Raw genomic sequence first — 12,390 nt, 5'->3', positions numbered from 1 at the left:
TGCTCCCTGGTTAATGCTTAGGCCGACATGGGGCAAGTTAGGACAATCGATTTAGAAGTCTCTGCCAGTTGCTGGAGGTGAAAGAAATCCCACATTCCACCTCATTTGATATTATAGTAGAAAAATCTGCCTGCAATGAAGGAGATGTGGCCCGAGCCATGGGTTCGATCCCTGGGTTGGGAAGATCCCCTGGAGAAGGAAATGGCTAACAACTCTAGTATTCTTGCCTGGAAAATTCCATGGACCAGGGAGCCTGGGGGTTACAGTCCACTGGGTTGCAAAGAGTCAGACATAATTTAGCGACTAAACACACACACAATAATAACAATGTTTTTAAAAACTCAAAACAGTCTGCTGCTTCTACTACTTTACTATCCAGATATGCAGAGAATTAAAAGGTGGGGAAGATTCTACTGTATTTTCCCTCAGCTCATTATGTATGTGAGCTTAAAAGTAACTACCTTTCCCCTAACCTTAATGTCTTAGGACAAATTCTAGGTGAATCAACAACCACAATGTCATTCAGTTTGAGCATAGCTTAGCAGCTTAGCACATTGTTTTTAAAGGAGGCAATTTTTGTTAAATTTATTTAAGGCTCTTAGTATTCACAAAGATGAACTACTTGAACAGTTCTGATCATTTTTAAAAATATATTTATTGGACTCCAGGAAACTATACAGTAAGTCTGAATCTCTTTACTTTAGACTCATTAACCAGTTGGTCACTTTAAACCAATGAATAGTTTTGAGCTACTTAAACACATTCTAACCTCAAAACTAATGCTTTGGTGTGGTCCATAGATAGATATATCTCTTAACTAGAACCTAAAAAGTAAATACCAAGAATTATTCTACATATTCAAGAGTAATATGTATATATTAATCACGTAATCTCTTTTGACAGATGCACAGACAACATCCTGCAAATATGTACTGTGTAACCCAGAATAAGTAAGATTTTTACAATCCATGCACTAGAACATCCATTATTCAAACGTCACTATCTAAAATTCCTGCCTGCCAGTGAATCTAAGTATATAAAAATAGTTCATAGAAAGTCATATTTGAAAAATTTTAGTAGTAAAAGAGGGCTTGTCTGTCAGTGTGAGCTCTGATCTCTCTGCAGGGTGAAATCAAGTTTTTCTATTTGCTCTCTAGTGTACAAAGGTCCCATGTATCTTTCTGAAATATCTCTACATTAAATGTACTGATTCAACCATCAGGCATCAAAGTTGGACCTGACACAGGTAAGCTACTCAGTCTACTGACTTAAAAAATGAGAAACTCTTAAGGACACACACATCTTCTGCATTTCAAGCAACAATTTATTTGTAAGTGAATCATCACTGAAAGAGTGAAAACTTTCATTTGTGATCTGTCTTGTGATAGGAACAAAGAAAGAAAAGAAAGCCTTTAGCATTAAGAGAATACGTCAGACGGCCAACAAACATTTACAGAAGATTTAAGGTACTGCTCTCAATCTTTGAGAGAGTTCCAAGAGGAATAAGATATCTTTCTAGGCCTTGGCAAGCATACTTCGTAAAATGGGAGAAGGATCCTCCTTACCACAGAGAAATCAGGAAAAAAGGTAATGTTTATAAAGTTTCACTTCAGCTGACCTAATTCCCCAAACCACATTTTATTAGCATTATTCAAACTTAACTTTATAATATTGTGTTCTGTCACTCATAATTCTTATTTTCTAACATAGCCATTAGCTCTAATCTTGAATAGAAATGAAATTTTAGATTCTCTATTGTCAAATCACAATAAGAATATTCTTAAAAGCCTATGTTATTCTATAAAAATTCAACTCTATACCTTTATCCAAACCTAAAAGCTTAAGTTAGTTATTTTAAATGCATTTGCAAGTAATTATTGTTTAGTTGCTAAGTTGTGTCCAACTCTTGGCAACTCTATGGACTGTAGCCCCCCAGGCTCCTCTGTGCATGGGATTTCCCAGGTAAAAGTACCTGAGTGGGTTGCCATTTCCTTCTCCAGGGGATCTTCCCGACCCAGGGATCAAACCTGAGACATCTGCACCGGCAGGCGGATTCTTTACCACTAAGCTACCTGGGAAGCCCCAGTTGTAATTTAGGTTAGCACAAACATCCAGGCCTTAAAGAGTCCATAAATATGGATGTCTATTTCCAAATCAGCAAAATAATAAAATCTCAGTATATTTTACTTTCTTTGGGGTTGAATAATCACAGTGGTAGAGAAGGTATTCCAGATCTGTGAGTTCTCATATTTCTATTCTTAGCAAAGGATTCACTCAAATGAGAAATCAGATGTGTGAAAACAGTCACTTCTCAGGAATTACACACTCACCCAGGAACTTTCACAATCAGGATAATATGCCTTAAAAGATTAAAACACGAGATGAAGACAGGCTGAAATTGCAGGAAGTATCTAGAAAACCAAGTAGCCTCTTCTTTTCATGCTAGAATTATATCGTGTTTATTTTTTTATCAAGCTAATTAAAAAAAATAATAGCAACTCTCCCAAGCACTCTACAAGTGGGACGAAAAGCAATAAAGAAAACATTCTGGCCTTAAGCTAATTGTTGAGCAGTCTCACTACTATCTTGACTACTGCACCCATCAATTCTATCTGTGTACCTTCAAACTCGCTCCTATGAACGATCATGTGTCAATCCTCCAGACTAAACAGTAATGGAAAACAGCAAACAGGGCTCGGTCATCAACAGGAAGCAAGGAAACACTGCACGGCTGACAGAGGGCAAATACACCCCGAGCATCTGTGTATTCAGACAGGATGCTGAATCAGCTCATAGCTCAGAGAAGACGAGTGTACCCACACCTTGTGATGTGACAGAGCTGTCAGCAAAGGGCTGTTCATGCTGAGGAGGGAGAAGAGAGTCTGAGAAAGTCAGGAAGGTTCGTGGAGAAGGTAACCCCACTGATGAGCTTGGGAAGATAAAGATGGACCTCTTAGGGGGGAGAAAGCATGTGGAAGGTCATGTCCAAGGAGTGTAAGAGCACACACAGAGCCTAGGCAAGGCAATGATCACCAGTGGTGGGAAGATCTGATGTCATGCTCAATGCTTTTGGAGTGCTAAATGGGGGGACCAGTAACTGATGTAGTAATGGAGCCGAAGTCTGGGGGTGCCCGGCTGGAAAACAAGAGATGGGAGTTCCAACCCGAGTTCCAAAGAGTGGCTCAGAGGGGGACCCTCATTCTGTCCCTGTGCTCCTAGTCTAGAACTATTGGAATTATGACACGGTTAGCCATGGTAAGGAAGAAGTGTAGGTAGACTGCCTACCTTTTCCCAGGGCAGGGGAAGCCTCGCCTGCTGTGGACCGCACGTCCCAAGTGCCAACTCCCATCTGTGGCCGTGAAAGACCCTGGAGTCCAGATGTTGAAGAGCATTCGAAAGTTATTTGAGAAACAAACTGTGCCTACCTTGCATTGGAGTGATTATGGTTACAGGGGTGCCAGAACCACGTGATAGCAGGTGTGGGGACTCCATAAATGGTGCAGGTCAGGATCTGTCTGCTGCCCAGTGGGTACAAGATCGGATCCGGGAATGATGATACAGCCCTTTCGTAAATCTGGGGTTTCACTGAAAGGAGAGAACAGGACAGAGGTTGAGAACTGGTCCAATGACTGGACCACAACACCAAGGACCACGTTCTCACTGGTTCTGATGTCAAGGAGACAAACATGTGGATGAAAACCAAACCTGTGTAACTGTCATCATAATGTCAATTGAAAAGCAATAGGTATGTTTTGAGAGCATGTAAAAACTTGATTCCATGGTACGTACGTTCTGATCACAATGATAAAAAAAAAAATCACATTGCTATGGGAGACAAGAAGCAACCATGAAATAGTTGGGATGGGGGCATAATGGTTTTTAAAACAATTGAAAAAATTTTAATTTTCTTTGTTATACTGACTTTAAAAATCAATTTTTATTAGAGTACAGTTGCTTTACAATGTTGTGTTAGTTTTTACTGTACAGCAAAGTGAATCAGCTATATGTATATATATATCCCCCCTTTTCTGGATTTCCTGCCCATTTAGGTCAGCACAGAGCACCAAATAGGGTTCCCTATTACAGACAGCAGGTTCTCATCCATTATCTATTTTATTTACTGGCTTTTGACACAAATGGTCACTAATGTCACCTCCACCAGAACCAAAAGAACGTTTGAAAAGTCTGAACGGTGAACTCACCATTGACAATCAGAGTGACAGTGAAGTTTTTGAACACATTTGCCTGCTTTATGCCCAGCAAGACTGTGTAGTCCCCTGCATCTTCGGGAGTCACATCTTTGATAATCAATGAATAGCCACGAATCAGATAGCGGGCAGACTTCTCAGTGGCCAGTGACCCGTCTTTTAACCTGTGGTTAAGTGCATGATTAGTAAGTTATTTCATACCACCTCTTAGATAACACGTTAACATTGCCACGTACGGATGTGTGCTCCAGTTTAGACATTTAGAGCCCTGGATTCCTCAACAGCCACTTAAAACATTTAGACACTGACTTAGTAAAGCCCAGTGGGGGAATTTTAGATTGGGAAACACTGCTTTGTTGATCGGCAAAGAGGAAGAAGCAAGCTGAGGGAAGGAAGACAAGTGATGATTTAATGTACCCACATGGATGCTGCTTGCTACTGTGACTTAAGTATTAACCCAGAAGCACGGGCTGATTCCATCTGAGATGTTTTTTCAGAGTTCTCCATGAGGCTCCATCGCAATACAAGGGTCATTGTAAGTCAGATCAACTAGATCACTTCTCCAGATAAAAACAAAAATAGACTTTCCCATTGTGGCCTCATGTGGAGTTCTTATTAGTTATATAAATGGTCACACCAGTTGTCCCTTTCATAAGCTATAGTGAAATCAAGATTATCAAGGTTCTTTCCTCTGGGAAAGATTAAGGCACAAAACTCACAAACAAAAAGTATAAACTTAAAAATAATTTTTTTTAAACTTTAGAGACAGACTCAAAGCCTAGATATCACTCAATTACATACAGAACCAAGAGTCAGGCGAGAAGGCTCACCCTGGCTCTGCCACTGTATGCCGTGAACTTGACTAAGTCATTGATTTCTCAGTTTCTCCAAGTTTCTCAAAGATCTCTTAACTGTAAAACTCTGTGATTTCATTAAATGGCACAGTTCTTTCAACGGGCATTTTTCATAGGCTTCCCTGGTGGCTCAGGGGTAAAGAATCTGCCTGTCAGTGCAGGAGATGCAGGTTTGATCCCTGGGTTGGGAAGATCCCCTGGAGAAGGAAATAGCAACCCACTCCAGTATTCTTGCCTGGGGAATCCCATGGACAGAGGAAGCTGGTGGGCTACATTCCATGGGGTCACAGAGTCAGATATGACTGAGCGACTAAACAAGTAGGAATTTATTGTGTTCTGCATAAAGCTGTAATGTTAGCAATGGCATTAGTTCATAGGCAAGCAAACAAATTCTAATTCCTAGTAGGTCTCATCTCCAAAGCAGCAAAATGTGTGATTTTAAACCACGCATTTTGCTGTGATTATAAATCCCATTTTAGTATTACTTTAAATTATTTCTTATGAACAAGTCATTACTTTCAAAATTGGGTTTTTTTGTTTGTTTTAGGTCTTTGCTACTTAGCTACTGGAGAAATTAGCAGTGTTGAACAGAGGGCTATGTACTTCCTAGAGTGGAGTGTATATTTCTATTGGAATAACATACATTCATAGGAAATTTACTATTAAACTTTTTAGATATTATGAAACAAAACCTCTCTTCTACTGCAACGACAAGAAGGGACAGAGCACAAAGTCTCATTTTCTCTTTAATGCCCTATTAATGATTTAGAGGAAAACTAAAATGCTACACCCATTTAATATCGAAAGCAAAACAAGCTCTGGTTGAGATTCTATATTGTGTGGGTTGTTTTCCTAATCAGTTGTGTAGTATACTCTTTGGAATGCAATGGCTTGGGCCAAAGATCCTGGCATTTAGAAATGATTTCACAAAATGATTGCAGATTATCAACAGATTACATTGTTTTACATCAGGTGTTGGGTAAAAAAAAAAAACAGTTGCTTAAAGCGTTTCTGAATATGCAAACTTCCAGCCAGAAAACCTTGTAATTAGTTCAAGTCGGGCCATGGGTGCACCCCTGCCACCAAATCAGTCTGGTCTCTATTAATGTTTATTTTTAAAACAAGACTGGAACTTTCAGCCCAGCTGTACCTAAAAGAATTATTTTCTGATTATAAGAGAATTATTATCCTCATCACAAGGGCCCACTTCTTCAGGGTTAATAGAGCATGTTACATACTCAAGATGCTTCCTAATCGTTGCTCAACATACTCCATTCAGAGGAAGTTGACATCATAGGAAGGTTTAGAGAGGCAGAAATTTAGTCGCAGGGAGTGAATGACTAAACCGCGTGAGCACTCAAAACACCCCAGCCCTTGCTCTGTCCTGTGTCATTATTTGTCCTCCCTATCAGCCCTTCCCACTCACTCCGCTCCGAGCCTAGAAATCAGCCCAGACCCTAGTCTTCCACTGTTGTCTGGGAAACGTATATTGTTTCTTTTCAGGAATTCAAGTCTCTCAAGGCTCCTGCATCTTCCTACTGACAAAGCATGTCTTAAGCTGCAAGGTACATGACTGTGATCCTACCAGACAACTTCTGGAGTGGGGAACGCCTTCACTCTCATGGAGAGCCGGTAAGACCGCTTGCCAGCTACAGCCTCAAACGCCTGCTGCTGTTGAGGCCTCATAGTGATGAATCCCTTGTCTACGAAAGAAGGGAGAAATCCATTAGAAAAGATTATATGTAAACAAAACCGAACCAAAACCCCATTCAAGGAGGGTGCAGCCAGGGAGTAAATGGAACTGAATTACTGGTGGTTCAGATGGTGAAGAATCTGCCTACTATGTGGTAGATCTGGGTTTGATCCCTGAGTTGGGAAGATCCTCTGGAGAAAGAAATGGCAACCCACTCCAGTATTCTTGCCTGGGAAATCCCATGGACAGAGGAGCCTGGTGGGCTACAGTCCACGGGGTCACAAAGAGTCAGACACGACTGAGCGACTAACACACATGCTCAAGTACTGATCAGTGAATAAAACCATTTAGAAGTACCCAAACAAGTGAGATATTTGCAAAATCAAATGGTCCCTGGGACATAAAAGCCCAGTGGCAGGGCAACAGAAACACCTTAAACATCTATATTATAACAAAAACATATAAAGAATCTTCTAAAAAAAAAAAATCAACCTGGCCAATATGAGTGCCATGGGAGAAAGTTGTTCCATGTGCTCTAGAACAACTAATTTGATATAAAACATCAACTGGAGCAAGTCAAAAGAATATCAAAGGCATTGGTAGAACTGTCCTCCAGTTTCTGCTCCTTACAAGGTTATCTTTTCAACGGCAGCAATAAAATTAGGTTTTTAAGACTTCTGAAGAGGTTAAAGTATTTTCTTGACAGAATTTGCCTATTGGAATTAAACAATAATATTAGGATTTCATGGGAATAAAATCAGGGATAAAAGAATATCAATTCTAAGTAATTTATCACAGCATATCTTTCCCTAAATCAGTATAATCTCAGAAATGTCTTCCAGAAGTTAAAGGTAAAACTGTATTTTTCTGTTTTGTTCATGTAAACTGAAGTGAAAGTCGCTCAGTTGTGTCCAGCTCTTTGCAACCCCATGGACTGCAATACGTGGACTGCAGCCCGCCAGGCTCCTCTGTCCATGGGATTCTCCAGGCAAGAATACTGGAAAGGGTTGCTATTCCCTTCTCCAGGTGATCTTCCTGACCCAGGGATTGAACTTGGGTCTCCTACATTGCAGGCAGATTCTTTACTGCCTGAGCCACCAGGGAAGCCCAATGCAACACTAAACAAATAACTTTGTATAGATTCTAATATGATCTAACTGACTTATTATCCACAATAAATTTGTAAGGGAAAGATACTTGACTCAGTGCAAAAGTATTACAGTTGAAGAACACTTAATGTGATTTGCACTTGGGCAGGGGGTGAAGGGAGACAAATTTTTTTTCATGACAGGCTAACTCCTGTCCCAAAGAAAATTTACATGATTTATAGAACTGCACCACCTCCCCCCCCACCCCCAAATCTGCAGTGACTGGAAAGCAGGGAAGGGTTGCTCACCATATATATGCACCGAGGTGTTAACAGACTTGAGCGTTTGCCCGCTTTTCACATGACAAGTGTAAAGCCCTTGGTCTTCCTTCTGCACTTTGTCAATAACAAGGATGCTGTAGAATACATTATTGTGGGGATTGCGTTGGTCAATGCGTTGCCTTATACTGGCTCTCTTATTTACCTAGAAAGAAAATGTATGAGTTATAGCATTTCTAAAATGATTCCTACAATCTGTAATTTTCTGCTAAGAGGCAAACCCACTCAGAGCAAGCTGCCCAGAACCACAGCTCTGTCTGGACATGTTTCCAACATGTGCCATAGCGCCCTGATTCAGCACTTCAGGTTCTTCAGATGGACTTTCACATGTACACTATCTTAACAGTTCCTCGCAACAAGCCAGTGAGATTGGTGGGCTAATTGCCTTTTTGTGGATGAAGAAATCAAAGCATCAAAACACTGACCAGAGTAGCCTGGGAACTTGGGTCTTCTGAGTACAAATCTGATTCTTCCCTCTAGCCCCTCTCTAAGCAGTAACCTGTTCTCAAGGCAGCAATATCAGACACAAACTCAGGCAAGGACTGTCTTCAGTATGTGGATTCATGGCAGGCTTTCTCCTGACAAATCCCCGTGTAAGTTTTTTGGGGCTTTTTTTTCTTCCTTCTAGAAATGAAAGATGATGAATCCTGGCTACACCTATTAGGGTTTAATGATCCATGTTTCATTATTTCACTATTTGAACAAGGCTTGCCAATTTCTGCTAAACCTCACGAAATGGGCCTGGGGACCTGCAAAGCCCTTGGCAAGTTTTAGCCAACAATCTAGGGCTGGGGTTGATCCCATGTTTGCAGGCCTCAGGCTCAGCACTGTACCCTGGCCACAATGATCCACTCCTGGTTTTGCGAAGATGAGGTCACAGTGTCTTTTCCTTTCATTGTTCGCTCCTTTCTTTTTCTTACTTTTTTTTTCAAGCATTACATTTTATAACACATAATATGTTATTTCCTCCTCTCGTTTTGTCCCCATGAGGAGGCATGGAAAAAGACTCTGGAAGTTGGCCAGACTAGTCTCTGGGTCTTGACCTTAGCTCTCCCTCTGTGCCATGTTGGATAAATTCTACCTACCTGTTGGCACAGATGCGTTAAACAATTTTCTCCCTTCTTGACAGCAACCACAAAGAAGATGTCAGTCATTGCCATCAAAAATAAGAGAATTGGTCCCTACGTGCCAGACTGGGGGAACTTCAGCAATTCTATTTGTGTTGATATTACTTCTCCCTTCTCCCTTTAGCATCAATGGGTGGTAAAAATATGATTAAAAATGGGATGTTTTTACAGTCTCAAAAAATTTTCCTACTTTACCATGAAGAAATATGGCAAATACCACCTTAACCATGGGACCAAGATAGCATCATGTACCTCCAGATATGACATTGAGAAGGACACAACAGCACTTCTATCGCGCACCTGCCCAAAGTGCATGGCCTGAGTCTAATAATTAGAAGAAAGACCAGAAAACCCAAAAATAACAGGTATTCTACAAAATAACTGCTGTATTTCAAGGGAGGGCTTTCCTGGTGGCTCAGATGGTAAAGAGTCTGCCTGCAGTGCAAGAAACTCAGGTTTGATCCCTGGGTCAGGAAGATCCCCTGGAGAAGGAAATGGCAACCCACTCTAGTATTCTTGCCTGGAAAATCCCAAGGACAGAGGAGCCTGGTGGACTACAGTCCATGGGGTCACAAAGAGTCAGATACGACTGAGTAACTTCACTTCCAGGAAGAGAGGAAGAGAGGGAAGGGGTCTGTTAAAATCAACACAACAAGAGAGATAAAAACACTGAGGGACTAGTCCAGATTAAAAGAAGACTAAAGAGATAGGACATCCAAATGGCAGGATACGATGCTAGATCAGAAATTTTGTGCTTATTGCTGCTTTTCTTCCCCAATTTGGTAACATCTTCATTGTTTCTGCCTTGGTATCCTAAAACTGCCTCTGGGTTTTACAACAGTCTTGTCAGCAGCCACAGGCTATCTAAGTCAAAATGAAACCCAGTTAACAACTTAGATCTTTAGTCCCACAGACCGCATTCCCCAGGCTGTTAGGCATATGTTGTGACGTGTAATGTACTAGACCACTTCCATCACAGAAAGGTCTATTGAACAGGGCCACTTTCAAAGTTATGGACATTGAACAGATGTATCACCATACTCTCACAGCAGCAACACTAAAAGGATAAAAATTTCTTCCCTCCTTCCATGTATTAAGAATATACGGCTTCTAGCAAAACCCAGAACATATTGCCACAAGTTGTAGCAATCTTATTTCAACCATTTTCTAGAAAGTACCTTATGACTGATGAGTCTTTAATATGTCCCTATGGGGTCTTTGTGATACCTTTTGTTGCCAGTTTATTCTGTTTTCCTAGCAAGAAGTATGTATACTGTACAGCACAGGGAATATAGCCCAGTATTTTGTAATAACTGTCAAGAGAGCATAATCTGTAAAAAGTCTGTATCACTATGTTGCATACCTGAAGCTAAACTAACATTGTAACTCAGTTGTACTTCAATTAAATAAAACAGTGGCTGGGGACTGCGGCACTCATCCTAATTCTACATAGGCCATCTAATACGTGCTATGTAATGTATACATAATTTAATCATAAGCTAGCTTTGTGACTGGGCCACCTGAATGATGTAACCAATGGTTTACCTGGGATCTGAACCATAAACCATACAGACAGGTAAGAAATGGCGCTGGACTCACTGTCGGACGATTCTCAACAGTTTATCAGAGATTCCCCCTGTATACATATTTAAAACAAAGATTGTTTGCGAGGATGTTTAATTTGAACAAGGGAACCCAACTCAGGCTTCATTCTTTCCATTTTTCTGAAAGACAGAATCACTCCTTTGTCCCTTAACAAACAGAATATTCGGTGGCTGGGTTGTACTATCTTTCCCAAACATGCTCCAATCAGGTGCCTGCCTGTCTGCCGGTCTCTTCAATTAATGCACCGACAACAACTTTTTGCTGTTGTTGTTACAAAAGATAGCCCCTGCCTGGCACGTTGTGATAACTTTCTTTCTCATCTCTAAATCCTAGAGACTCGTTTCCAAGGATAAAACAATCCCCTTTTCCACCCAGAATCATGCAATAGAAATACCAGCTATACACTTCCAAACAAAACCTCCAGACATCAAAAGACGGTATCTCTGCAGATCATACTCACAACACGTCAGGGAGGAGAAGCACCCGAACCAAACCCAAAGCTCCTTTATTGACTCTGCCAGCGGCATCAGAATATTCTGCTTTTTCTCCCTTACTTCAAAAACTCAGTTTAGCATCTCACTTGCAAAAACTAAATACTGTCCTATAGAAGAAATAGAAAAGGAGGTCACTCACTCCTCCAGGGTAACTCCAGGTCATCTCAACTCTTGTGTTCAATGGGGTGGTAGCCGTGCAGTTGAGGGTGAGAGTATGGCCTCTCAGTTGTCTGACTGGGCCTGGTGTGCTTATCCAGACGTCTGTGATTGTGTTGGCTGTAAGCATAAGGAGTCACGTTAAAAAAAAAAATCAACGTTTCATTAAGTAGATTAACCCTTGAGCGCCCCGGCGTACGTTCACGCTTCCGGAACATCACTTACTTTGCCGAATTATGAGATAGTTTGACTTGTACAAATGTCCGTTGACTGTTGTCTCGCAGGTCAAAAGCCCCACTTCTCTGTAGGATGCTTTATGTATTATAAAACCCCTCCTACTGTCCCAGATTATTCTTTTTCCATTGGGGATCAGAGTACCAGATGGAAACTGGAAAAGGAAGAAATGTGTGTTCACAAAATCATATTAGTGCTATGGTGAGAGCTTCACTCATAGTTTGTAATTGTTGAAATACAAATTTTATCTCAAATGAGAATAGTGCAGGTAGAAACTCCAGGTTGTCATAATTGGTTCTTTAGTTTTCTTTGCATGTAACACATGATACGTTAACCATGATAAATTATTGTCAACAACATAATTTGTTATTAGTCTTAGCAGCAAGCTGCACCCACCTAGGGCATACCTAGTTGTCGTTTGTCAGAATTCTAGCAGGACCCTGTGTCTCTTCAAGCTTCTGGGAGTCTCTGTAACAAACTGGCCTGATGCTCAATAGGAAAATGAATTAGGAATTTTTTTCCACTAGGGCTGCCTGGTTATCTTCTTGGTCTCATCACCGGGAGCTCTTAACAAGCCAAACCTTGTCATCTCA

At 40.9% G+C, this 12,390-nt stretch overlaps 1 protein-coding gene across 6 annotated transcripts in view; it reads right to left on the bottom strand.

Annotated features, from left to right (window-relative positions):
• The window catches only part of FLT1 (fms related receptor tyrosine kinase 1), a 205,302-nt gene that overhangs the window by 126,616 nt on the left and 66,296 nt on the right, over positions 1–12,390 (bottom strand). For all 6 annotated transcript variants that reach the window (XM_015473753.2, XM_024999786.2, XM_024999785.2 and 3 more), the window contains exons 5-10: positions 11,789–11,951; positions 11,547–11,683; positions 8,152–8,326; positions 6,648–6,765; positions 4,203–4,372; positions 3,426–3,585 (exon numbers count right to left, since the gene is read on the bottom strand). In XM_015473753.2, the coding sequence (XP_015329239.1) occupies positions 3,426–3,585; positions 4,203–4,372; positions 6,648–6,765; positions 8,152–8,326; positions 11,547–11,683; positions 11,789–11,951 (923 nt within the window). The remainder of the gene's footprint in view (positions 1–3,425; positions 3,586–4,202; positions 4,373–6,647; positions 6,766–8,151; positions 8,327–11,546; positions 11,684–11,788; positions 11,952–12,390) is intronic.

Source organism: Bos taurus, chromosome 12 (genome assembly GCF_002263795.3).
Source record: "Bos taurus isolate L1 Dominette 01449 registration number 42190680 breed Hereford chromosome 12, ARS-UCD2.0, whole genome shotgun sequence".
NCBI classification, from domain to species: Eukaryota; Metazoa; Chordata; class Mammalia; order Artiodactyla; family Bovidae; genus Bos; species Bos taurus.
Note: the sequence above shows the minus strand (reverse complement) of the source record. Positions and strands in the feature narration are given on the sequence as shown.